Source organism: Pipra filicauda, unplaced genomic scaffold (assembly GCF_003945595.2).
Source record: "Pipra filicauda isolate LSUMZ 115617 unplaced genomic scaffold, ASM394559v2 scaffold8_size5757611_pilon, whole genome shotgun sequence".
Taxonomy (NCBI): domain Eukaryota; kingdom Metazoa; phylum Chordata; class Aves; order Passeriformes; family Pipridae; genus Pipra; species Pipra filicauda.
This window is the reverse complement of record NW_024105087.1, coordinates 2,895,631-2,923,556: the sequence shown is the minus strand read 5'-3', so window position 1 is coordinate 2,923,556 and position 27,926 is coordinate 2,895,631. Positions and strand designations below refer to the sequence as shown.

The window sequence follows — 27,926 nt, the reverse complement described above, 5'->3', positions numbered from 1 at the left end:
TATCAATTATTAAAGCAACAAAAAAGCCTTTTTGATCAGTAGATAAAGTTTAGACTTTAATACAAAGGAACAGCAGTGATGTTACAAACAGTCAGTTTATGCACAGGTAATTAACCACAAGGCTGCTCACACATGACATTCTTCACCGCTTGACTGTAATGCTGATATTGCTTTTATGGTGTTGAACATCAAGCACAAGTTCATCTCCAACCTGAACTGGGATGGGCTCATCAAGAACAACTGCAGCTTGTTTCCAGTGTGAGGACTCATCAGATGTGTTCAAGGTATGGTCTTCATCTAGATGGATGTGATACCAGAAGGGAATTGCAGTGACTCGGCCAGACTTACAGATTTGTACCTGAAAATATTTAAAATATTACTCAGTTATACTGTTTTCTTACTTCTTTGAAAAGGAAGTAGTTCAAACAATTTCAATCCTTTTCAGAGATACCTGCACACAAGTAAATTCCATATTGAAATTTTCAGCCCAGGTGAACACTTAATGGGCAGCTCTGCAGAGCAGCAGTTAAAAATGTGCTTTGGGCTTCTTGTACACACAACTCACCTTCACTTCTCTGCTGGGGCTGTTCAACAGAGGGTTCATGAGATCCAGCCTTAAAAGCTCTGCTGGCTTGCTCAAGGGTACACATGGTAATGTAGAGAGATCCAAATACACACGAACAGGTACCTGAGAGTATATACCAGAACTTCAGGCATCAATAACCATTAAAAAGTGAAGAGTTAGAAAACTTAATCATAACATAAGAGTTGCCAGGAATTACTGTAATACCTGCCAGAGACAGATAAAAATATAAGGTACACCACTGGGATACAACAATGGGAATAATAACAGCACAGTCTCTTCTGTGCAATAACATTGTATCTGTCATTGCTGGGACAAAACCCAAACCAGTTCTAAAACCAATGTCACCCATTTTAAAATATCTCAAGGTTGCTGTCTGGTCACACAAACCTCTCTTGATAACTTCAACAATGTTTTCTTTCAGTTTACACCAAATCTAAACAGCTAGACAGCTGCAGGCTTTGAAGCAGTGCCTGGGAGACACCCACCACCTTCATACCTTGAACTGGTTGATAAAAGGGGCTATATTAAACCCCAGAGTTGGTTCTGTTCCTTGAACAGCACTCTCCAGTAACAGAGACTCCGACTCTACAAGCATCCCATATACTAGCACATACTGTGGGAAAATCTTCCCTCCACTGTGAAGTAAACATCTGTAAAATGAGAGATTTCACCTGTAAAGCACATCATTCAGCAATAATGAAAGAACATTAACTACATTTAAGAAAGGCACACTAGTTCTTCCCCTGAAGTCAAGTGCTCCTAAGCATTTGAGTTTGATCCCATTTGACCAACAGCTGCATCATACCAAAAAAAGGGAAACTTGTCACACAGTACTAAAATTATGGAACTGTATAATCTCTTCTCAGTGACAGTATTGGATATGGTGATATTTCACAATGAAGACAGTGGGATCTATTCATAGCAACATCATCTAATACTGAAGGACTGGCAGAAATGCTGAATAAAACTGGAAGTCAGGAAGCATATACTGTTGGGAGGCACTGGTTAAGGAGGCAGCATAGCCATAAGGAAACAAAACCCTCTGAGAATCTAAGTGTTAAACTAAAATTGACAACAAGACAGGGGATAACAGTTTTTCCTGAGAAAACACCTGAGCCTTGCTTGGTCTTTCGCTACAGAGCATCATGCTGCTGAGAGCAGCAACACCACAGCAGCTTTCATTCAGCATAGTATCAAACACCTCCAATTCAACACAGATTGGCTTAGGTTTCCTTTTCCTGGAGCAGACCTCATCACAGGAATCGGGTAGCTAAGCAGGACACTATTAGAGGCGTTTTCATGCCAACAAATTTGAGTCTTGTCATATGACAAAAGTCAAGAGTAATTTTTCCATTTGTTCTTGCAGCAAAAAAATCTTTCAAGTCCTCCAAAGATTTATTCAAAACTTAGAAAAGGTAATGGGCATAAATTGTCTGGAATATTCTGCCCTCACTAAGCACAGAGATTAACAGAGAAGCTTCCCTAGCACCACAAAAGGGGATAAATTCATTTCACACTTACTTTGTTACCCATTTCCCTTACTTTATTGCTCTTGCTCTGCCTTCTTTCCCACCCCTTCTGCCGTGGGGAACAGCATTGTATACACTGTATACAATGGTCATGCCAGAAACCCTCTGGGAGGTTCAGTCCATTCAAAGAAAAGCAGCTTTTTCTGCTCTACAGAACCAACATGACCATAATTTTGTAGTTAGAAGGAATATTCTCAATTTTTTTCAGATAATTACGGATTCCTAGAAATAATTTTGTTCATTTATACTGTACCTGGATATTGCAGCCTTTTCCATCACCTCCTGCTGGATTAAACCTGATGTCTCTATAACATCCAAGATGATAATACTCCACAATTTGTCTGATTTGGGTCTCTGTAGCACCACACTTTCTTCTTCTAAGTGGCTGAGCCAGAACTCCAATGTTTCCTTAGGGAAATGGTTAGCTTCTGAAATGATATTAAGTGCTGCCTGATGCTGTTCTTTTTCAACAGAACTGTAGGCTCTGACTGGTCCAAGTTTGCCAGCTATAATGGGCAGAATGGAGAAGCCTTCAGATACATCTAAAATGTACAAAGGGTCAGGAGCCTCATCTAGAGAGCCCTTGTTTTGATTCTCTTGGAGGTTTATCCCACTGCCATGTCCATCAACATCCATAGACTGCAAGTCCTTACTTGGATTTAATGACAGCAGCACTTTGCTCATGGCAGCTTTAAAGCATTCATGGTAGGGTACGTCATTCAGCAGGGCTATTTCTGTGGATTCCAGCACACACACTTGACTGCTGCCAGCCTGTTTGCTGGTTGTCTGAAGTCCAGCCAGAGCATTACATAATTCAGCCTCATTGCCCAAACTCAGCGTGTTGTCTCTGTCACTGAAATCCATCCCACACTCTGAAGTCAAAGAAGAAATCTTCTGGATCTTCAAGTAGCAATCTTGGCAGCAAACCTCCATCATCACAGTATCTCCAGTCTTCACAGAATAATCTTGGCAAAAGAGCATAAAAAAAGTCATGTCAGTCACTCCACATAAACATCACTGAAGCAGCCATACAGTGCTTAAAACAAACAAACAAGCCACCCAACCCACCCACCCATTATCTCATTTGTTCATCAGTTGTTACTAGTGTGTATGAAGGAGTTGCTCTTGTCTGTACCCACAAGTTTGTGCACTAACGTTTGCCTTAAGCTGCCTCACTCTAGGCAAAATCCATTTATTCTCAAAATAAAGTAATATCTCTTTCTCATAGACCTGCTTAATTGTTATGCTGATAGCAGAGCAGAAAAAAAATGTACTGGTAAAGAAACTGCTTTTGCTTTAAAATGCTAAATATTAAATATTTAACCTTTTAATACCTCCTGTAATCAACGGTAAATTTGTAGTTAGATGGAAAACAACAGCTACAGTTTAGAAAGGGTAATGGATTCAAAGTAAATTTTACAGGAACATTTATGGTGTGCAGCTCAAGATGGTTTTTGGATACTCTGTGTGTACATTCCAAGAAAGTAAATCCACTGATATAGACCAGAATTTCAAAACAAAACTGCTATAGTTTGACAAACATTTCTTTCAATGGTAACATAAGCTAAAAGAGGCTCTTCCCTCCCCTATGCTTTCAGTTGAACCAATCTGTGGCACAGCTGTCCCTACTGTCTGTGGATACTGAATTAGGAGCTGTGGACTACCCCAGGGGTAGACAGGCCTTACAGAAAGCTCTGGATTAACTAGAGAGCTGGGCAATTACCAACCCTATGAAATTTAACAAGGCCAAGTACCAGATTCTCCACGTGGGATGGGGGAATTCTGGTTGTATGTACAATTTGGGGTACAAGAGGCTGGAGAGCAGCCCTGCAGAAGGAGATATGGGGGTTTGGGTGAATGGCAAATTGAGTAGGAGCCAGCAGTGTGCCCCAAGAGCCAAAAGGGCCAACCGTGTCCTGGGGGGCAGCATCGCCAGCTGATCGAGGGAAATGACTGTCCTGCTCTGCTCTGCACTGCTGCAGCCTCACCTTGAATATTATGGCAGTTTTGGGCATCACAATATAAGAAGGACATCAAACCACTACAGTGTCCAGAGGAGGGTGACCAAGGTAGTGAAAGGCCTGAAAGGCAAGACCTAAGAAGAGTGGCTGAGATCACTTGACTTGTTCAGCTTGGAGAAGGCTGAGGGGAGACCTCATCGCAGCCTACAACTTCCTCAAGGGTGGCAGTGCAGGGGGAGGTGCTGATCAACTTTCTCTGGTGTCCTGGAGACAGGACATGAGGAAATGGAATGAAGCTGTGTCAGGGAAGTTCAACTGGATGCTAGGAAAAGATTTGCACCCAGAGAATAATCAGTCACTGGAACAGGTTCCCCAGGGATGTAGTAACAGCACCAAGCCTGCCATAATTCAAGGAGTATTTGGACAATGTTCTTAGTCATGTGATTTAATTTTAGGTAGTCCTGCGAGAAGCAGGAAGCTGGGCTCTGTGATCCTTATGGGTCCCTTCCAACTCAAGATGTTCTAAGAAACAGGAGAATAAAAAATTGGTGATTGGAGAGTAGAGGATGCTGAAAATGGCACTACTAATGCTTGTATGTGGAGAACAGTACACAAGTTGAGCCCATGAGGGTGAGGGCTAGGTGGGAATGTTTAGTTTTGGTTTTGTGGCAGTAGCAGCTAGCAATTCCTACCTCACCTCTCCCACCTCCCTTTCCTAAGTCACATCTTCAGTAAGCAGAGCCAGACCGTAGCCCCACTTTTTGGAGTTACTCCACAATGCATTTAATTCAGTATAGAGAAAAAAACAACTTAATGAAAAGCATTCTCCCAGATCTTAAGCAGGTGCCTTATCTGCTTCACAGCAGAGTTCCAGGAAGAAGCCCTGATGCAGGGACTATGCACTACAGACCAGAAACATGACCAGGAACCATCTCACAGCTACTTGCTGTTGAACTTCTCCTAATCCTATCTGCTCCCACTTCCTAGGTCTCTGACATAACCTAATCAGCTCAAAACCAAAATGAAACCCAATTAATGTACCACAAGAAGAAAAGCCACAGGCCGTACCAGGGAGGCCCTGCACAGGATAAACTGCCTGTTCCCAGCAAGTTTCCTCACTGGGACTTGTAGACAGAGCATGTTCATCATCAAGCTGTAGTACAAACCACACCACAATAGCATCTAGTATTCCTCCTCCAGTGACTGGCAGGCTGAGCTTCCAGGGCTTTCTAGTTGCAAGGCTTTTCAGCTCCTGAGCAAAATGGAAAGAGGGAAAAAACAGTGTGAGAGTTTACTTCCATAAATAAAAAATTGTTTTTATTAAACTAAATCACCCAAAATTTCAGCACCAATCCATGAGGGCACCCAACAGAAACTTGAAGTTAACGAGCTTCTACAATACCAATCACCATCATTAGTACTCACTAGCCTAGGAACTGTCTTCCCACACGAACAATCTGCATCCATTAGCCACAAAAGAAAACACCTACATCTAAGAACACATATTTTAAACCACTGAAAACATCAAGAAAGACTTTAGACTGGCAAGGCTTGCTTTGTGAGAAGTAATAAAATCAGAGCCATTTTTTTGAGCTGGCTTCAAGCCAACGCTTAGGCACAGGCTTCACTTTAAACCTGTGTTCAATCAGTTCTGGAAATACTGCGTGCAAGCACTGAATTCACTCAGAGATTCAGAAAAAAATCATTATAAAACCAGTAAAATCAAACACCTTTCAGGATATTTTCTCTGCCACCTCGGGCTATAGGCCTTGTGTAAAAGGTCAGACACATGCAACTGCACTGCTGGGAAGAACTAAGGTCTCCCAGAAGGAATCAATTATACATTTTCTGATACTCCTAAAAAGTTTCGAATATGTAACAGGAATTATGTCTTTTTCCGTGTACAATTTATTTTTCTCAGGAATTACCTCCTGCTACCAACATTTATAAATGTAAAAGGACCAGCTCTAATGTCTTAGTTCCGGCATAAGCCAATTACCAGGAGGTCAAGCACAAAAGACCAAAGGTTCTCTTAGTCACAACCATTCTGATTAGTAACAGCCCTTCCGAAACATTTATCATCTTCCTGATCTGCTTATCTCAACACTTGTACTCTTAAGGTTTCAATCTCAAAACACAGAAGGCAAAAGAGAAGTTGCACTCTAAGAACATGAGTAGCTCTCACATGCTGCCTTTTTTTTTTCCCTTCTTCATTCTCATTGTGTCCTCCAAAATTTGGTCTACCTCTCTTCTCACAACTGACAGGTGGCTGAACAATCCACATGTTAAAAATACTGGATGCCAACAAAGTTCATAGTAAGATCTCACTGCTCTTCAATAAAAGTGCTTTGCTGCCAACCATTTTTGGTACATCCTCAGCTGGAGAGGAAAAGAATAGTTAAGTTGAAACTTTGCTGGCATCAAGCCCCTTGAAGAAAGACAGTAAGAGCACAAACATGCATCTGCTTCTCTGTTTCTGTGAAGTTATAGACGTTTAGAAGTGTATTTGACATGAAAAATATTCTTCCTGATCATCCCTCAAGAGCAGCAGGCCCAAGGTTCTTGTCTGCTAAGTTCTAGTAATTGCAGTGTTACACCCCCATCACTTAAAAACCCTACTGAAGGCAGTTATTTAAGCTTTTTCTGCTCTCTATTGTACTGCTTTACCCATATTTATTCTTCTTTTAGCCAATTCATAAACTTTTTTCTATCATTTATGACAATTACCGATTTGAACAGCCCTACCACATAAGGATAGCAATTTATCAACTAGTCTTGTTAAGGAGAGAGCATAGAAAATAAAGCAACAGTGCAGGAATATGCAGTAAAACCCCAAAATAATGATATGCCACATATATCCTCTGAATGAGAAAAGGATAACTTGCATTAACAGTAGTAAATGGGACTACAAACAGAAGGCAAAACTACAGAAAGAATGCAGTTATTGAGTTTCCTATGTCTTGATCCACAATTTCTCAAATATTCCACACCGTAACTTCTCGTGAGAATTACAAAGAGCCAATATCTGTAATTGTTGGCAAAAGCACAGTTCCTTTAGGGCCTGAAAGTGAGACTGAGCTTTAATTACTGGCTGCAGAGGTAAACACTCACTTCCCCTCCCAGTGGCACTGATCTGCTGCCAGCAAACAGGCACACAGGTGGGACCTGGTGAGGTACAAGTGCCTGCAGCCTCTAATTACAGCCACACCTCATTCCCCTGCCTGGGAGGAACTGAGCTGCTGCTGCTAACAAGAGCAGTGATAAAGTCATCAGCATAAAGCAGCTGCTTTTTTTTTTTTTTAATTTATTTTGACTTATTATTTGTACTAGAAATTTGTCTTAGAAGCCTCCCACAACTCAGTTTGACAAACACTGTCGTTCCACATTTTAAGTCTGGTTCTCAGTTCTGTTAGTTTAGGTCTGGACGGTTGGTACAAGCAGAAAAAATGCAACATCCCTCTCATTCTTCAAAATATGAGTTTAGGAATTATGTCTCTGAAATTACTAGTGCTCTGTGATTTCTTATCTGAATTTCAGTCTTTAGTAGGTAATTCTGCTGTTCTGCTCTGGAACTGCCACATTTGCCCAGTGACAACATAACAACAAACAGTAACCAACGATTCCCAACCACATCAGTGATTCACATCAGTGGCATTTCTCCCTTTTTACTTATGATATCTTAACGTTTCATGACAGAACACTCTATTAGTCTAACTGAAACTTCAAAGGAGCAGTTCTGAAACGTGATTTAAAGAGTAACACTGTTCTTTACTCTTTCAAATTATCTTTACATGTTTGCCAGCAGGCAGATGCTTAAGAACAGACATCTCTCAGATGAGAGTAATAGTTTCTTATTGATGCTAGAAGCAGAAGCAACATTAGGTCAGAGAGATTGCTCCCAGTAGTATACTGAAGAGCCTTCTCTTATTTCATTTTTAATCTCAGGATGTCAGACAAGCCAACTAGGAAAAGCTATTGATTCAGAAACACTGCAATTCCTGGCCAAGCAGTAGCCAAGAATAATTTCATTTATATAACAGAATCTATTTTAAGCTCTGAGTCAATTGTAACTCCTCACCACAGGTCAACGAGCAAGAAGCACAGCAGAGATCAGATGTATCATCTTTTTAGCATGCCCAGCTGTGGGTGGCTGAGGTCTTTGCCTTACAGTCCAGGCCTATTTCCATATGCATTCAAATGTAGTTTGTGTTAAATACACAAAATAATGCTGCTATGTTTTAGAATGCCATATTACAGAAATACCCTAAGGTACAAAGGAGCTGAAGGGTGGAATCAACTGAATAGGATAACGTCTTCATCTCCCTCTCTTTTACACTGACCCATCAGCACTCAGAGACATTTTTATGCCAGATGTAAAATACACCCCTTCTCCCGTCTTCAAGAGTTTTTTGAAGACTCTAACTTTAGAGGAATAAACTCAGTCAGCTCCACAACTGCATAAATCACTTAAGATGGGTCTATTGCATTCTTCCTCCTCCTCTACGTACTGAGGCTGGCAGCTGTTTGATCTTATGGTGAGGTAGTTTATGAAGTTCCCAAAACTCTGCCCAACCAACAAAAAACCTCCACCTTCAAAAACTCAGAAAATGTCATTTGATGAATCACACAACCAGACAAGCATCAAAAACAGGAGAGGATTTCAGTGTAGCCCTGCCACCTTGGCACTTGTGAAGTTGAACCCGAAAGCAAATAAAATAAGGCACTCTTGCTATTCATCAAACAATTACTTATAAAGGATGTAAAACCTCCCAAAAAATGTTACCTGCAGATCATTGAAATCTACTGTCATTACTTGACAGGGTTCTGTCAGGGGGATGTAACCTCCAGGAATACGACTGAGCTTCTCAGTGGTGTAAGGCTCGACGGTGTCCTCTGAACCAGCAAAAGCGTATGTTGGGCTGAAGAACTGCACTGAATTTGACAAGCACACACCAGCAACTTCTCGCATTCCCACTCTGCAGTGAAGGCAAAAAGAGAAGAAAATGAAACTTCAAGTCATTTGATCAAAAACCTAAAGGAAATTCTCCCTAGGCTGGTTAAGTATTTTAAAAGGTACAGAGCGTTAGAATAGAAAAGCTAAAAAATACTAAAACAACTCTGTGGGGTTTTTGTTGTATTCAGAGCAGCTCCAAAGCACAGAAAATGCACATCACTTTCAAGAATCAGAACTGAAATCTCTCACCAGAAACCGAGAAACAGCCAAATGTGTCCTTTGTCAAAGGCCACAGACTTTTGCTCCTTTAAGTACAACTCACTGAGTCTTGACAGAGAACTAAAGAAAAATAAATTCTGTGATAATAAGAACAAATAAAGCTTTTCTTCTTCCACATTGCACAGATAACAAAGGTGTTTCTTTCAGGTGAACAGAATAGTCGAACAAAGACAGATATGCAACAGGAAGATGCATTTTGGGAGGCTCTTAGAGGTAACCTTTCATTTTGCAGTATGTTTATGTATTTATCAACCACAATCCATGCAGAATATGTCATTTTTCACAGTTACATAGCTGCAAGAAAAGCCTCAGTGCTGATTTCTTGGTGGAAAATGTTTTTACAACTCAGAATACATATATCCTCTCTTGTAAGACAGAAGATCATCTGGATTTTTAGAAATGACCTTATACAAAAAACTTCAAAGACAACTGCTAAACTGCTTTAAAACAATTACTCACACCGTCCATCTCTTAGGTTTGAGGACTTAAAATATATTCTCATTTTCAAAGGATGAGTCAGGACCTAAGTCTTGCACAAGCTACACTTTAGATTATTTTGAAAAAGTACATTTGCCTGAGAAGCACTTAGTGCTTCCCATTTAAGTGACAGCTATCCAGCAAATCTACACTCTTATAGTGAGATCTAGTACTCAGTTCAAATAACAACTATTTAAATTTCTATTTCTAGAACTACTTTTAGTTCTAAATCACTTTTTCAGGAACCTCCTCTCCCTGCAAGAGATCTCCCTACAACCAAGCATGACTAGACAGGCTGTCTGATAATATTCTCATCATATATGGTCATGTCCTTGAAACTCATAATTGCAGAATTGAGTAAGTTGCCCTTTGTCATGTTCTTAGGTAAGTATATTTTAACCATTTTAACATTGGACTCCACCTTTGGAGCAGATTCCATAGCAATAGAAAGCACAAGGTAGTAAGTACTTCACAGGAAATATTAAAAAATTCTGCAACATTATCAACAATTGCAGTCTTCTCACCTGCTCAGTGAAGTAACAAATATTTTAACAACGAGGATGAGAACATAGTCCCCTGCATTTGAAACTGAATCCATGTATTATTTTAAAATAAATAGTATCACTAAAAGAGATCAGCTGCTGTACAAGGCCCGTATTGTGGAAGAGCTCAGAAGCTTATTTAGATATATTATCATGAACCCTTTCTGGCTTCAGTACACAAGCACAGAGGTATAGTCACTTTATTGCCTCTCTTTCTGGGGACTGACTAAAAATAAAACACTAAAAAAACTTGAAACCTGTAAAGAAATACTAAATCACTGCAATTCTTACAATGACTTCAGGAGAAAATTAAAACATGCCATAAAAATATTTTAATAACTGACATAACACCACAGTAGAGTTAGACCCTAGTCATTCTAGGGAACATAAGCAGCAGGTAAAAGCAGCACCAGCTATAGCAAAGAAACATTACAACTGTCACTAAAACATCAAGTAATAAAGCTACAATAAGGAGTAAATCAACACAAAACCTTTTGTAAAGTTGGCCTAAGTGCACCAAAAAATAACATACAAGAAAAGTGGTAAGATTTATCTAGAATTTCACTATATCCTAGGGAAAAAAAAGCCCAAAATAATCAGAGCACAAGAAATGCAGCATAACTTAAAACTGCTAAAACAATGGGACAGAATACAAAGTAGAAGCTCAGATCAAACACAGATAGATGACTGTGATATGCAAGATTACCAACAACTGGACTCAAAATGGATTCCCCCTCTCAGCAAGATGAATCAGTGTTTGATGATAGATTAAACACACTTTTAAATGTACTTCAGGGAAAAAAACTCAAGTATTCATACAATTCTGGGCTCTACATCTACTTCTAAGCACTCAAAAAAAAATTAAAGCATGAGGAAAAGCTCAAAGCTGTACTAGTTGTACAAGACAGAAACTGTTCAGGATGATGTAAAAAGCATGAGAAAAGAGATACTTTTACACTGCTACTTCATTAGGCTCATTAGAAGAAAAACATCCAAACCCCAAAGTTTTACTGTAGATAGTGAAAACACTTCAGGTAATGTGAAGACACGCACATCAAAATAATTCAAAGAGATCTGGACAGTTTAAATCTGAGAAGAGATAAGAAGTGTTTTACATAAAACTTAACAGCACTTGTTAAAATAGACTTAAGTATTCTTACTATAGCAAAGGGGGATCTCAAACTACAGAGGCAAGAAATTTAAAAGTAACATTCTTCCTCTTTCAACAGCATATAATTGATTTGTGACAATCACTTCAGTCCTGCTAGTCATCTAATCTCAAGTTATTGAAATGGAATGTCAACTCAACAATCCAAAGTTAACAGGACATTAACTTGCATTCTGTGTAAATTTTGTAAGGAACAGTCAATGCCCTGTTTCAAGGCAAAACTTCTTTTAATTGATGAATAATTAACTTCTACAAGAAATTATTCTGTGACCATCTACCACGGGAACTTCGGTCTCTTTCTGGCCACTGTCCTGGTCTAGCAAATTAGAAAAATTGCTGATTGCAGCCTGGCTACTGTGCACTGAAGCTCCTGTAGAAGTTAGTGTTTTCTTTAATGTACAACAAGATTAATCCTAAACAAAATACATCAAATCCAAACCTCTCAGACAGGGACTGTCTTCATACAGTGATACTGTTCTAAAAGAGGAGAATAAAAACGAATATGAAAGCAATGAGTGGAATATAAAATATGAAAGAGGTCTGAGAGCTGGTCTCAGCAAAGAAACCTTATTCTGTGCCAGTTCACAACTAGGCAAAGGACATATTCAGACAGATAATGCCAGCTGGGGTTATCAACACTTAGGCTTTACACAATCCTGTCCTCATCTTCTGGAAGGGTTAGATCCAGCAGTGAGGTATGAAGTAGATTATAAAGGGGGTAAAATGAGGTTAAAGGCTAAGTGTTAATCCAAGGATCTACAATACAGAAATCGAGACATAATTTTACTATTAAGGAATTTAATTTCTTTCGTACGTATCAGAGGCATGTACTCCAGCATAAGTGTAAATCAAGAGTTTCTGATTAAGTGATCCAGAAAATCTGAACCTGAAAGGGGTAGGGAGGTGTTAAAAAAACTAAAAAAGCCTGGAAAAGGGGTGGAGTGGGGAGAGTGAGAGCATAAATCTGTTTAGTTAATCAGACAATCAGCAATTCAAAAAATAAAGAGAACAGTAAATGAGAAATCCTCAATAAAAACAACCAGTCTCTCTTCCCAAATAACAAATATGAGTTCAAACATCACATACCTGTGATGCCTACGTATCTCTTTGCATTCCACTGCCATCCCAAATACTGTGGCACTTGCAGGAATAACTCTGCCATAGTCTCTAGCACTGACCTCTTGATTTTTAGGCTGTGAAAACATGAACAAGAACATGCAATGAGATGGTGACCTATTTCTACCATTACTGAAAAGCCTAGGGGTTACATATTAGTGAGCCATTCAAGTGACAGTCAGAACACCAGTAAGTTCTTAGCGATTAGTAAAGATTCTGGTCTTTGGCATTCTGTTGACCATGAAAGAAGTTTCTTAAGTACAGTGTTTCAATATATCCAGGCTTCAGCTTTACTTTTCAGTCTACTACTGCCCTTGTGCAACTCTAACATGTTTTCTTAATTTGTATTCTATTAGAGTACATTGAAACATTTGAGGACTTTTCTTTTATGCATCATTCCTACACTTAACACTAGAGGTCACCAGTTTCAATTCAATACAATAGGTTTAAGCCAGCTAAAACCTTTTAAAACTAGTTAGAATCAAAGCAACGACAAAAAAAAGGGAAGTCCCTCTATTTCATAAGATTTAACAGAGGTTAACCCATATAAAACTCCTTGTCATACTACTTTGCTTGATGTATGGTAACCAAAATGAAAAATACATATAGTAAAATCCAAGATCCAGTGGAATTGTTCAGTCTCCCAAAAAGGTTCAAATCAGCAAAAATAAATTAAGAGCAGAAGCATATGGCATAATTACAAAATTATAACTGAGTGTTCCCTAGTGTCACGATGAGAAATAATTCTTCTGTAATTCAGCATTTTCTGCTTAGACTGACATGACTTTCTGCTACTAGTTGGTATCTCAGAATGACCATGGTGTACTCAAACTTGCAGGAAAATAGTGTGTTTAAAATTCACATAAACCCCTTTGGTGTTACTTAAAAAGTCGGGGGACAAAAAAAGGATTAAACCAAAATAAATGAACAGTGATCAAGAGTGAACCATCTCTGTATGACGGAAGGTTACATGGGGGAAACATCCACTGCAAGTATCACAGAATCACAGAATTAACTGGGTTGGAAAAGACCTCCAAGATCATCAAGTCCAACCCTTGATCCAACACTGCCGTGGTTACCAGACCATGGCACTAAGTGCCACATCCAGTCTCATCTTAAAAACCTCAAGGGATGGAGAATCCACCACTTCCCTGGGCAGCCCATTCCAATGGCTGATTACCCTCTCTGTAAAAAATTTCTTCCTAATATCCAACCTAAACCTCCCCTGGCACAGCTTAAGACCATGCCCTCTTGTCTTGCTGATAGCTGCCTGGGAGAAGAGACCAACCCCCACCTGGCTACAACCTCCTTTCAGGGAGTTGCAGAGAGTGATGAGGTCTCCCCTGAGCCTCCTCTTCTCCAGGCTGGACAACCCCAGCTCCCTCAGCCTCTCCTCATAGGACTTGTGCTCCAGTACCTTCCCCAGCCTTGTTGCTCTTCCCTGGACCTGCTCCAGCACCTCAATATCCTTCCTGAACTGAGGGGCCCAGAACTGGACACAGCACTCCAGGTGTGGCCTCACCAGCACTGAGTACAGGGGGACAGTCACTTCCCTGGTCCTGCTGGTCACACTGTTCCTGATCCAGGCCAGGATGCCATTGGCCTTCTTGGCCACCTGGGCACACTGCTGGCTCCTGTTCAGCTTCCTGTCAATCCAAACTCCAGGTCCCTTTCTGCCTGGCTGCTCTCCAGCCACTCTGTTCCCAGCCTGTGGCACTGCAGGGGGTTGCTGTGGCCAAGTACCCGTCTACTCAGAACACGAGCTCACAGAAGGACAACACAGTGCCATTCACCAAAACCAAATCCATGGAACAAACACAGATCACTCATTTTTAGCATAACAAAAGGAATATCTACAGAAGTTTCTCATTCACATAGGTCCAGAATGTGTGCACATGCACTCATACACACACACATGTGCTACTATGTGTGTGTGTGTGTGTACATATATATATAAAAAATACATATACATATGTACCAACATCACCTACCTTTGGCTGTAAAAGTAGATGTTCCCAAGCATGTATCAAGCTCTCCACAATTCCTTCTCCAAATAAACCAGCATCTACTGTTTCTGTGACAACCAAGGATACCCTACATAAGAAAAAGAACACCATGAAATATAATGTATAACACACATTCCTGTTAACAATCCTTCTTTACAAAAAGCCAAAACAAAACTATACCAATGTGAGCTCAGAGTAAAAAACTTTTACCAGTGTTCTGATGTTTCGATACAGATGGGTAATTTAGTTCTTCCAAAAAATTAAATGTTTTGAATTGTTGCTAGAAGTTATTCAAGATGCAGATAAAAGAGAATAAATATTGAGCAAGAATTTACCATAAAGCCTCTTGTTCAGCATTTATAAATAAATTGTGTGGGAAGAATCTAGCCAAAACAGGAAGATGTTTCAGCCTGGGCACACAGCCAGTGATATTGCAGAATATTTATTTTGTGCAAGAGTATGCATTCATGCATGTGTATAAAAAGGAATTAAAAATCCCAAAGCTATAATCAGAGCACAATAAAATTATTACACAGATTAAAAACACTAAAATCTTAAATCCTCTGGAATTAAACCAAAAAAGCATACAGCACGATAAGAGAAGACATTTCTAGAACAGCAGGAATTTACTCCTGACAGGTGACATCTAGTAACTCATTATATAAATTAAAAGGACATATATTTTACTGTAGCTCAGCTGGCACAATTATACAAGGCTTGACTGGCCTAAACCATGTGGCTAAACCACAGGAGCTTCATCATTTCCGATCATGAGCCTGTACCATCACCAGACACTTTACTATAAATGTTTGTATCTCCATCCTATTCAGAGGCTGCAGAAGTGAGACACAAGTTGTTAAGTATAAAACTGTGTTAAAATTAGTTTTAGGACACAGTAATCTACACAGTAATCTAATCTCTCTTTTCCTGTTGCTGCAATATAATTACATATGCCCCAAAGCTCCCACCATCAAATAATTAAACTCCTTAATTTATTACACCATTGATCTACCATAGAGATTAGTACAATCTGAAGAAAATGTTGTCATTTCTGCACTGCTCTATAAAAGCATAAAACACACAGAGAACCTTCTCACATTCTGGGTAATACCACAGCAGTGTTATTTCCTGTTTAGGTCACAAAGCATTTACCATTTCCTTAAAATTAATAGCAAATTCTGTCACAACAGAAAGCAACAACGTACCTTTCAGGTATGTGCTTTGGAATTTCTATATCAAGTGACTTCAAATGCAGAAGTTTGATCTCTCTTTCCATATTATTTGCTGCCACCACATCACAGGCAAGTTCATACATGGTTTTCGATAATTCGCAGGCATAGACACATGACGCTCCTGCCTTTTTTGCAAACATACTGAAAAACAAGAATAAGGGTTTTTCCCCTCCTCCCATCTGCTTCATATTTCTACCAGCTCAAGTCTAAAAATCATCATTAAGTGAACTAGTATCTATTGTGTGAACATTGATACTGCACAAGTTGTTGATAGCATATCAAGAGAATATCAAAGAAACCACCAGAGTTAGCACAAGGATACTCCCTCAGCTATGCTAAGTAACTCTTCAGACTCAATACTTAAAAGACAGGACAAATGGCATTACAACTCCAAAACCAACATGAGTAATTCAATTTATACGGCACTTATTGGCACAAAAAGCATCTGCAACAAATAATAAAAAAGGTTCCAAAAACCACTACTAAACACTGAACTCCAGACTCACTGATTTCTGAAAACTTTGGTTTCTTCCTTTAGTTTTGTCCCCATAAAGGCATGAAAGTAATTATATTTTCTGCTAGCAATCAAATTTTGTTAGACAACAAGTAGGTTTCTATTAAATTCATGTTAAAAATGTGCACTTGTGGCATACCTTAAAATTCCTGTTCCCGTGCCAATATCAAGGACAGAGCTGCACCCTGAGTGGACAGCATTCTCAATGGCCTTCAGGTAGGTGAGGTTCCTCTTGGCATCATTGAGCATGATGAAGTGCCAGCGTTCCACCAGCCAGTTTGCAACACGGTAGAAGTTTTCCCTTGCATCGGCGAAGTCTGGGTTGAGCTTCACTGCCTTGTGAAAATACCCAGCTGCTTCATCTCTAAAGCCCATTCTGAGAGCAAAAATGACAAATAAATAGAAAGCATGCCTTCAGCTGTATCTGTGAGTCTGGGGAAGTATTTTGCATTAGTTAGAAAGATTATCTTTAGAAACACTGGCACTGCCTTATGAAAAAGAATGATGTACAGCTTCACATCAAGTCACTGTAAAACGCAAAGGTAGTCCAAAAATACCACTGTGTGCACCAACAATCCACTACTGCAGCCTTTGATGAAGTAAAACAGGTTTTACAAAAATTTGCTGCAACAGTATTGACAGCAGCAACTCTGCAATCCAGTCTCACAGATGTTCAAGTCAAGAGAATGCCATAAACCTCAAAAGTGCTTTACCGTATTTAACTGGAAATACTGCAAAACTATCGAATCTTGAGTTGCCAGCTCTTGCATTAAGTGCCAATTTTGAAAAAAAAAAAAAAAAAGGAAAAAAACTAAAAAGAAACCAAATTGTGAACTTGAAGCAAGTTTTTATAATACCTATAGCATATTCTCAAATCAGACAGCAATGAAAAAAGCCCCAAAACTATCAAAGATACATATATACTTTAATACAATGTTGGGAGAAGTGTTCCTTTGAAACAAAGAAAGTAATCACAAAAAGCAAACCTAATGAAAACTATCTCAATTATGACCTATGATTTCAGTCTCAAAGAGTTGAGCAACAGAAAACACTTTTCTGCTTTACATTAATAAACACAAGCATAAGCTCAAACCAATTAAGAACAGCCCTACATGGTATAAGATACACAACCAGCTTCTCCTCACTTCAAAGGTCTGTTATATGTCACCTCAAGAAGGACCAGAATTAAGAGACAGCATTCAGAGGCTGTAATTCTGATGGGATCTAACAGGCAAGAAAGGAAGAACTTCAAAAATTGTATGTTAACCGCTATTGTGACTCTGAACAACTTCGGTCTCTTTTTGTTTAGTAATTCCTAAATAAATTGTTAGAAAATATTTGAAGACAGCATTTTTCTTTTTAACTTTTTACTTTAGTAAAAGTATCTTTCTTTTTTTTTTATTTTACTTTTGCTGTGACCACCAACATTTATTTTAGCTTTGGCTACTCTATTTAAGCTGACAAACAGCTTTAAGTTCAACAGTACCCACTATACAGTATTAAGCATGTGCTTGCATTTACAGTGTGAACTTTACAAAAACTGAATATACATTACTACAAACCTGAAGAGATGTTCTCCCATACTATTACATATCACTTCATCATTTGGATATAGTTCAAGTGCTTGTTCATAACAGTTAAACAGATCTTGAATCCGTGCCAGAGAATCTAGCTCTTCTGCCCATTTGAAGAGAGTAAATTGAAACGTTTCCTAGAAAATAAAACATATACCACTGAGTTCTGGGAGTTACCAGAAGCAGGGAATGGAGCCCTGAAAACATCTGGAGGTATCCTGACATGCACCTGAACATCCTCATCTCCCTAAGCAGCAGCATACAACTGTTTGCTATCATAAAATGGTAGTTGGCTCACCTGGAAGAAGTAGAAATAAGCTCTTGGATATCTGAGAAGGACCAAGAGGATCATCACCCAGTAGTGTTTACTAAGAGCCTGTGTGTATATTAATGCATGCTCCAATACTAACAGGACCCTATTTTTATTAAACTTGATTGACACACACAGACTAAAAGTGTATGAATTCCCTTCATATAAGCATACAGAGATTATTAAACAAGGCATTGGCCATCTCCATCACTACTAACTTTCCAATTCTGTCTTCAAAATAAAAATAGAAATCAGTTAAATACAACAAATCACAAGTACAAAACATGTCACAAAGACCTCAACGGAATAGAATACATAAATTGTTTCATGTAATTCAAAGAGCACTTACTTTGACGCTAGTTTTTAACTCGGGAGCCAGATTTAATACCAGGAGATAGTGAGCATATGCAGTTCCAAAATCGTGCTCCTCCAGGCAATGCTGAGCACTCTGCAAAGATCTGGAAACCAACTCCCGCCTGCTGGCTTCCCGACCACCTCTGTGAAATTTGGCATTGGAGTTGGGCATTCTGAAGAATGTAAATACTCACTTCTCCTAAAAAAAAAAAAAAAAAAAAAAAAAAAAGGCAAAAAAGTCACACATACAGCAAGCACACTGTAGGCCAAAAAGCTTGTACACAAAGTTGACAGATCAAAAACCACTTTAAATTTTCACTGGAGTTCGTAAAGACATCGTCCCTCGCCCCAAATCCTAAACATTCAAGAACATGCTCATCTTTGTGACACTGATAATTCCATCAGCTCCCAGTGTTCACCATTCAAAAGTCAAGAGTGCATCGTGTCTGTGTTAGACCAGGTCCTGGAAACAGATTGTGTTTTTCCCTTTGGAATATGTATTTTTGTAATAGACATTTTATCATGTCTCTGACCCAATAGCTTTGCACACTAGACGCTCGTGCACTCATAAATTTCAAAATCTACCACAAAATCTGCAGGTTAAAATTCTTCTCGTTGAACAACAGTATCTCCATAAAGCAAAGCGAACCAATGAGCTCACAGTTTATTTTACAGAAAGTAGAGTGACTTTTTTCTGCTTAAAAAAAAAGTTAAAGAGTTACCAGAACCAATATGCGCATTTTTATACCTGCCTCGGTCACCGCTGCAACTTTTAAAGCTACTTGCCCGAGAAGGGCTAATACCGCCTTCGGTATTTCCAGATGAGTCCCAAAGCCGAAGAACACGAAGTTTACACGGAGAGGGACTGCAAGAAACACAGCACCATCACGACAAGGCTTGTTTTGTTGGTTTATTCCAATCCAGAAACCCACCAAGTACCGGCAGCGCACACGGGGACGTGCCAAGCCAGGGCGGGCCGTGCGCACTCGCCCACCGTGGGATGCGGGGGCCGGGGCAGGCAACCCCGGGACCCCCGCCCCGGGAAGCTGCGGGGGACCTGAGGGGGGCTTCCCCTGCCTTGGGGACATCCATCACCTGCTCCAGGGCCATCCCTCCCCTGCAGGGCACGGACCGACAATCCCAGCCCGCCGCCGCCATCCCAGTGCCGGGATCGCGCAGGCGCTGGGCGGTGCCCGGCGGGAGCCGGCGCTATGGAATAAAGGTGCTTTTCATTATCCGCGTTCTTCCTCCACCCGCATCCAGTCCCTTAAAATGCGTTAATTCAGCTCTTGCAAGGGCAGGGCCGTAGAAGTGATTCACAGCGATGTTCCCCATCCAGTCCCTTGCCCATCCGTGCTGCTCGGGTCTACGCTCCCACCACGGAAGAAGCGCCACCTTAAATGTTTACCAGCGGCAGTGTGAGGGCTGCACGCTGCGCACACACTGTAGTTAGGGTGTTCCTAAAACCTAATTGTAATTCCACTCTTGGTAAATCCAACGAGCGACGGATGAGAACGCTCACGACACCAGGTTTAAGTCACGAACAAGGCCTAGTTGTCTTTGTCTAACAACTCCGCTCTGCAACAAGAGATTGCAAGGAGCAAAATTTAGAGCTTTTCTCAGCATCTCCAGTCCCTAATTTCGTTCCCTCCCATGCTTAGGACACCACTTCCCTTCTTTGTGGAACCCGGCAGACTGTCTGCTCCGGGGAAACAGCCCCATGCAGAGCCCCGGAGTGCACATCTTTTCTTAAAAAGGCAGAGTTCATTTGGTCATGTCCTACTTCTGGGACAAGAACAGGCCACGGCTTTGTTTACTAATTAGGAAATGTCTGGAAGCTGCTCATCCTCACTTTTGTGCTCTAAAGCATGAATGCAGCTCCTCCAGAGTTTTATAGCTGTGGATATTTATTGTACGTGCATTCCCTTTCGAGAAACAAATGAGCATCATCTAAAAATGTCAGGCCAACATTTTGAACAAGATTAAAATAGCACACACAGAGTGGGAACACGAACCTAGATGAAACATAATAGCAGTTAAGCTGTAATCCATGGCAAACTTCATTATTGCTCTATAATATTGTAAGAGAGGGCAAGTCTACAAACATTTTGAGAGAAGTGACCCAAAGGATAAAACCCAGAACAGGCAACCTGAATGATGCTAGAATCAACTTCTGATAGAGGAAAGTCATGCTAGAAAAAACATACAGTAACTAGTCAAAGCACTTGGGCTGAAGTCCATGAAAATGTACAACCATTAGTATCAGAAAGCATCACATATTTTATATGAGGACTGAGCTCTAAAGGAGGATATAATATCTTATTAAATCAACTGGTACCAACAAGCCTTCCTCCAGTTTTGACCAAAAAAAAAAAAAAGCTATGAACTTTAAATTAGTTACAGGTAGGGAACAACCTTCTTTGACTTTAGCTTAATTATGCTTTCCAGCTAGAGGATGATAGTATGGGGAAAAGAAAATATTAGCATCTGTGGGTTTTAGGGAGAGAGAGAGAGAGAAAGAGTTAAAAAAACCTACTGGAAATTATCACGTGTGGACAGTAAGGTGTAACAGGAGCTAGACTGTACCAAATATTGTAATCTGTGACACTCCGTGATTCTCCAAACTAGTTCAACTATTTTTTTTGTCAGAGCAAATAAATGCTGAATGGATAGCATAAATTCTTTATAGTGCCTACTTTTAAGCATAAATGAAGTAGTACTGTGTGCTAATTCAACCCATTTGTGGAGGACAATTACTAAAAAGTAGCAGTGTAAAATCCTTGGAATTCGCAAGACTCAGTTCAAAGGCTGGGGAGGATATTTGTTGATCTCATACTGCTTTTTGGTGGAACACTTCAGGGAAAAAATGGCCACAGAATACAATGTTTATAACACAGAAAAGGCACACAGCTGCATTCTAAAATAATTTGTTGGATAAAGATTTTGCTGTAAGGGAGTGCCAGAAAGGAATGTCCATCTTATCAGATATATACATGATTGCCATAATAATAATAATAATGAAATTGGTTGACAGTAGAATAAACAATGTTGGTCTGCATCGTGGGTGGTCAGAGATCAGTCAGTTCCTATTTGCACTCTTGATGGATGAGAGCAGAGGGAACAGGCAGCCCAGTGGTACCTCACATATGCATGAGACCCTTAAGATCTTGCAAGCCAACAGTGATGTCACAGTCATAAGCAAGATGGGAGTTAGAAGGAAATTCTATAAAATTTCTGTTAAACTCATAACAGGACTAACAGAGCTAAAAGTGCATAAACAAGAAAAGAAACTATAATACCTTGGAAGGATGCTGTTGCTAATGATGTTTTCAACAACACAACTGTGAAAATGCTGGGAGCTGATATCAATGCTCTCTAATAAAATGTCAATAAAACTGAAAGTTAAATTCACTCATTTCTAACCCATCTCTGCATAACATACAGCCTGGAGACACAATCAGCCACAGATCGGAATATCATCTTTCATGAAAATCAGAATGGTGATCAGACAAGAACACAAGGAAGGTAAGATGGAACAAAACATATATGCTGGTGTATCCCTATCATATAAAATGATTTGAAGAGGGTATTTCCTGATACCATGCATGCAATGAATGCCAAGGAAAAATAGCCAAAGGAAAGATAAATATGCTATTTATGGACAAGATATTTCTAGGGCTTCACACAGTCAACCTATGTCATAGTCTCTTAAAAGAGGCTACAATAAGGCCGTAAAATTTGATGACCTTGAGTAGGGAAAGGCAGAAGAGAGGAGATTTTTCTAAACTGCTGCTATAAAGACACTTCAAGCCTTAGTTACAAAAGGGCAACTCCTTTTATTGCTCATTAGATATGTAATTGTCCATACAGTAATGGGTTAGTATTTCTCCCTAGTCTGCCATCTTTTTTTTTTTTTTTTAAATCACAATTCTGCAGTTTTAGAGTTTGACTGGTGGGTCAGGTTTAGGAAAAGATATATTTAATAATTTTGGTGGTCGGAATCCAAAATGTTGTCTGGATACCAACACTGGATAAACAGTGTAGAATACTGATGTAATTAATAGTGATTTTGGTTCCTTGCTTTATTATGTAAAAACAAGTTAACTCTATTCTGGGAAAAAATGTGTTATGTTTATGTATGTATTTCTGTTGGACTACAACTGCTCCTTTTAAGTGCAACTAGAATGGAATACATTTTTACTTTACATGATTGAGCCAGGTGGACCAATTTTCCTTAATGGGCTTGTCATGGTAGGACAAACCTAAACTTTAGACCTGATTTTTTTTGCCAGCTAAAAAGCTCAGTACTAAGCTAAACATTCTTTCCCCCCCCCCATTTTTAGTTTGAATGCAAGCAGAAATCCACACAAAGCATGGGATCCAATTACTTTACAACACTTTAGTGAAATTATAACAGGAAAACTACAGTAACTATAAACAAGCATGAAAAATATTATTCCAACTAATGCCAAGGACAACTACAGGTCAAAGTAAACAAACTATTCATGGAAGGCATACTTACTCTTGAAATGCTGCTCCAGTAATCTAAACAGAGATAAGGATTGTTTGTTATTTCTTTAGGGTGTTTTGTTTTTTTTTAAATTATTTTTAAACTGAGTTTTGAATAACATAGTAGTTTCTCAGTTAAGTAATATTAGAAAATAAGTGTCACAGTAGACAATGTGATCTTGCAGATTAATTTAAAATGAGATTCATGATGTGCCCCCCTATTTCCATAGTTGACTTCTGCAGGTCGGTGCCTGGGGTCATACAGAAAGGGGTTGATAGTTACACTGCCAGTTATCTTCATCTCAGACATGCAGATTAGGTTTAACTGTGGGCTCAACAATAATACATTTAATTAATACCAAAGCTCATTGTTTCAAATGGAGCAGAAACTAACATGCGACTTGCCACTATACCGAAAACAAAATAAATTAAAGTTACTCCCAAAGGAGAGATCACATAACCCCCCAATCATCTAATAGGGTAACACCAAGGCACTATGAATTGCACTATGGTCAAAACATTAAAACCATGAACTTATAGCTAAAGTATAAATAAAAGTACAACTACAAGCCTTTTTCTGTTTTTTTTTTTCATGAGTTTCCCAACATTCTGAACTGAAATAATTCGAGTTGTCTTCTCAAGGTCTTGCTCTCGCTGCATGCAGTACTTGTTCACAAAAACTGTTTGTATTAGTTTATTGAATGAAGACATAAAGGTGAGTCTGCCTCTACTGTACTGAGCATTTCACGGCCAGACACAGAAGCAGGATGGGGCAGGCGAGCAGTGCCAGCCTTCTCAGCCAGCAGACCAGCATGGCCAATTATGGATCAAGCAGCCTGTGTGCAGCTCTGTGCATCCTCCAGGTGAGAGCCTGCTCAGCCCCTTCCTAAAGCCCATGAACGTTTTTGTGAAGTGGAGGGGGGCCGGCAGCTGGTAAAATCATGGAATATGCTGAGTTGGAAGGGACCCATCAGAATCATCAAGTTCAACTCCTGGCCCTGCACAGGACATCCCAAAAATCACACCACATGCCTGAGAGCATTGTCCAAACTCTTCTTGAACTCTGTCAGGCTTGGTGCTGTGACCACTTCCCTGAGGAGTCTGTTCCAGTGCCGGATCACCCAGTGGGTGAAGAATCTCCTCCTGATATCCAGCCTAAACCTCCCCCCCCTTCCCAGCTGGTGATGCTTTGCCTGATGCCCCCAGGACACGGCTGGCCCTCCTGGCTGCCAGGGCGCTGCTGACTCAGATTCAACTTGCAACCGACCAGAACCCCCAGGTTCCTTTCTGCGGCACTGCTTTCCAGCATCTCATCCCCCAGCCTGTACACACAAACAGGGTTGCTCCGTTCCAGGTGCAGAATTCGACACTCGCCCATGTTAAACTACGGCTGGCGACTGCCCACCTCTCTGCCTTGCCGACGTGCCTCTGCAGGGCAGAGGGCTCTCTCCGGCAGGGCAGTACCCACCCGCCTTACCCGCTCGGGGACGCCCGCGGTGCTCCAGCAGCAGCTCCGCCCGAGCACCGGGAGCACCGGCGCGGCCCCCCCGCCCCGCACGGTGTCGGAGTCGGTGTCGCCGCCGCCGCGGGGCGGTCGGAAGGGGCGGTCTGCGGGCGGGCCCGGGGCTCTGCCCGCCCCGCCCGGCCGGGCGTGTCCCGGCGGGGCTGCCGGGAGCGGGGCGTCCCCGGCCGCGGGGAGGGCGGCTCCGCGGAGCTCGACAGTGCCCGCGCCCTGCGCCGTGCGGGGCGAGCCGAGCTGAGCTGCCGCTCTCTCTTTGTGGCCGCGGCCGCTGCTGCTGAGGGCTCAGCTGCTGCTGCTGAGGGCTCGCCGGCGGCGCTGCGGTTCGCGGGGAGCCGAGCCCCGGCGCGGCGGCGGCAGCAGCAGCAGCAGCAGCAGCAGTAGTAGTGGTAGTGGTAGTAGCAGCAGCAGCAGCAGCCGCAGCAGCCGCAGCCATGGGGCTGCAGCCCCTGGAGTTCAGCGACTGCTACCTGGACAGCCCCTGGTTCAGGGAGCGGGTGAGAGCCCACGAGGCGGAGCTGGAGAAGACCAATAAGTTTATCAAGGAGTTGCTGAAGGATGGGAAGAACCTGGTCGCCGCGACCAAGAGTGAGTGGAGGGTGCGGGGGAGCCGCGGGGGCGGCTGCCGGCGGCGCGGGGCCCGGCGCCGGGCGCTTTTGCCTTGCTGCTGTGCCAGAGGGCTTTGCACCGGCGTGCTCCAGCCTCTGCCTGGGGTCCCGCATCAGCAGCTGCGGGGACGTGGGTCCTCTCCAGCCCTTCGCCGCGGAGGGGGGATAAGGGACAGAGGCGGCTACATTCCCCTGGTATCGCCTGTTGCCGGGCCTGGCTTGTGTGTTCGGCGGTGCCGCGTCCGGAGCCGGCTGCCGTGTGAAATCCCCTGGGGGGACTCGATTTCAGGCGTTCTCGGTGCGCTGCAAGCTGAGCGTCTGTGAATGGCATACCTGAACGTAACCCTGTCGTGTATGTGCATTTGCAGTCTGCGAAGAAGCTGATGAAAAATACCCCTTTGTCAGAAGTCTACGTGTGGTCGGGAATTATCGGACTTGTAGTGCTGCGGTGACAGCAGTAGTTACCAATTCTATGTTTTTGGTCTCTTAATTTGTGGTAGTGTTTTGTTAATTTTGTGTTTTACTCGTTGAATATGTGTATACTGTATATATAGGGTTAGCTCTGCTGTAGTTTATGTAAGAATCATGTCCTTTTCCTTGAATGACCATTTCAATGCACGTTCTTGATGGAGTATTGTGCTAATATGATTTTTACCATTTAACTTAAGATACAGTGGTGTAGTCCCCTAAATATCTAATAGGATGATCGTCTATACAGATTATTCAGCTAAAACACTAGTACAGCACTCTGGCACTGTGTTCTCAAAAGTGTGCAGCATCTTTGGTATCATGGTAAACTTCTGAAAGCAGGCAACAATGCTGTCAAGATACTTCCCTTAAACTAGTAGGTATTTGACCAATGGTTTGAGCAGTGTAGCTGCTGAGATACGGTGAAATTATAAAACACATATCTAACTCATTTTGTGCAAATAAGGAAACATCATTTACTGCTGTCGCCTCTGTTTGGTGTGCCTGGATAAAAAGGTAGAAAATGCCATATCAAATTTCACTCATTTGTAGCTGTTATTCTTTGGCCAATTTACACTCACTTATTGCAAATCATAATCTTAGAGCATCATTTGAAATTTGTGACTTGAAGTGTTGGTATAAATCATCTTAACTTACAGTGTAAAGTAAAAAAGTGTCCCTAAACTTGGATAAGAACAGTAGAGGGAAATCATTCCAATTCTATTTCTCAAGCATTGAGAGAGTATTTTGGCAACTGCCCCAAGCCCTTAGTTTCTCATGTATTGTTACATATACAGAACTTAATTGGAAAGTGGGGATGGTGGTGAGGAAAGTCCTAACTCGAATGAGCCTCCTGGCCACAGCAGAATCCTCTGTTGGTAATTTTTGGCCGTGAGTGCAGTGCTCAAGGTGCTTTCCTGTGTGTGTTGGCATCCAAGGGAGTCAGTGTGCTGACCAGAGCCACCTGGCCTGACAGTGCTTGATGAAATACTTAGGGCTAGCCGGTGAGAAATATTTGGAGAAGCTATTTGAGACCCTGCCCTGTGTTCAGGGCTAAGCAATGCCTTCCTTTCTGAGATGAGTCAGAAGTTTTATTCTTGAGTGTAGTTGCTGTACCTTATTCTAACAAACATGTGTGCCTAATCATACTTGTTTGAAAAGTAGAAACAGGATGGACCCTTCCTTACATTTCAGTTTTCTGCGGTTGTCTCTCCCCTTTACAGTGCCCTGAGTGACAGGGTTGAAGTTGAGATACCTTCCTCTGGTGCTGGTGAAGCATTGCCACAGTTCAACAGGCATTAAATATAAATTGAACCGGAGGAAACACAAGGAGAAGTTAAAACCCTTCAGAACCCCAGTGGTTAGGGTATTGGTCCTTCTTGTGTTTTCAGAAGAAAACATCAGCATCTGAATTCTTTGAGGAGCCTGATTCATTTGCTGTCAGGAAACCGAATGGGATTAGTATTTGATCCAAAAAAGCAAGCTTGAGAAGTGGTCTAGACACAGAGCTAGCTATTCACTTCTGTCAAAATTGCATTTTCTGCACAAAGACAGGCTTACTGCAATTTAGAGAATGTGATAATAAAGCAGGGCATAGCAAGCTTAGGTGACTGCCTCTTAGACAACAGTTCATTACAACTTTTAGAAAATTGTTTTAGTCTTTTGAACAAAAAATGTCATCTTAACAATAGCTACAATATTTCTCTGTTTCTAGAACCAGGTAGATTATGGGATTTGTATCTGGTTTAATTGATTTCTGAGCATAATAAGGTTCTCTGAATGGTCTGTAAAATATAAAATGTGGTAGGTGCACTATTGTTCTTAAATTTCTGGGAAATTAAGGGACTGCAATAGACACCACCTTCGTTCTCCCCTCCCCCCTTAGTGCTTTCCTTATTTCACTTGTAAAGCAGCCGCTTACAACAAACGTTGCAGGGATTCTTTAGGTGTGAATAACTGATGTCATTGAATAGATCCCACTTCCTGCTTGACAGACAGCCCTGTAAGTGACTTTGATGCTGCCTGCACTGGGTTACAGCTTGACAGCTGGAAGCAGATACTGCTACCACTCCCCCTATTTCACAGGAGCCGTCAGTGTCTCACAGGACAAAAGAGTATCATGATGTGGATCCTCTCTTTAGCTCTCTTCCATTTGTCTCCTCGGTTGTATGGGATTGTACTTTTCACCTGAATCTCCGAAGAACTGATTTTTCTTTGTAC

At 41.2% G+C, this 27,926-nt stretch overlaps 2 protein-coding genes across 7 annotated transcripts in view; one reads left to right on the top strand and one right to left on the bottom strand.

Annotated features, from left to right (window-relative positions):
* Window positions 1-28: 28 nt before the first annotated feature.
* On the bottom strand, window positions 29-24,625 carry PRMT9 (protein arginine methyltransferase 9). Of its 5 annotated transcripts, none has more exons than XM_039391020.1 (14): window positions 24,589-24,625; window positions 19,351-19,467; window positions 18,598-18,801; window positions 17,927-18,075; window positions 16,504-16,740; window positions 15,824-15,991; window positions 14,604-14,706; window positions 12,583-12,689; window positions 8,860-9,052; window positions 5,145-5,328; window positions 2,369-3,080; window positions 1,083-1,236; window positions 566-688; window positions 29-358 (listed from the first exon to the last, which is right to left on the bottom strand). In XM_039391020.1, exons 3-14 carry the CDS (start codon window positions 18,772-18,774, stop codon window positions 143-145), a joined length of 2,523 nt encoding a protein of 840 aa, XP_039246954.1. In that variant the 5' UTR covers window positions 18,775-18,801; window positions 19,351-19,467; window positions 24,589-24,625; the 3' UTR covers window positions 29-142. The 5 variants fall into 5 exon arrangements, with proteins under 5 accessions (XP_039246954.1, XP_039246953.1, XP_039246955.1 ...); XM_039391019.1 differs by lacking the exon at window positions 24,589-24,625 and adding an exon at window positions 19,698-19,784; XM_039391021.1 differs by lacking the exon at window positions 24,589-24,625 and adding an exon at window positions 19,698-19,784 and having other exon boundaries at window positions 19,355-19,467.
* A 282-nt stretch (window positions 24,626-24,907) lies between these two features.
* ARHGAP10 (Rho GTPase activating protein 10) overlaps window positions 24,908-27,926 on the top strand; it is a 147,916-nt gene continuing 144,897 nt past the window's right edge. For both annotated transcript variants that reach the window (XM_039391047.1, XM_027732843.2), the window contains exon 1: window positions 24,908-25,218. In XM_039391047.1, coding sequence (XP_039246981.1) covers window positions 25,065-25,218 — 154 coding nt within the window. In that variant the 5' untranslated portion in view covers window positions 24,908-25,064. The remainder of the gene's footprint in view (window positions 25,219-27,926) is intronic.

Excerpts from the sequence above, each read along its gene's own strand:
- PRMT9 (XM_039391020.1), bottom strand. The coding sequence starts at position 18,774 with ATGCCCAACTCCAATGCCAAATTTCACAGAGGTGGTCGGGAAGCCAGC. Across the intron at positions 3,081-5,144 it reads TCCTGTGCAGGGCCTCCCTG|ATTATTCTGTGAAGACTGGA; the intron begins GTACGGCCTGTG and ends TCTTTTGCCAAG. Across the intron at positions 1,237-2,368 it reads GAAAAGGCTGCAATATCCAG|ATGTTTACTTCACAGTGGAG; the intron begins GTACAGTATAAA and ends CTCATTTTACAG.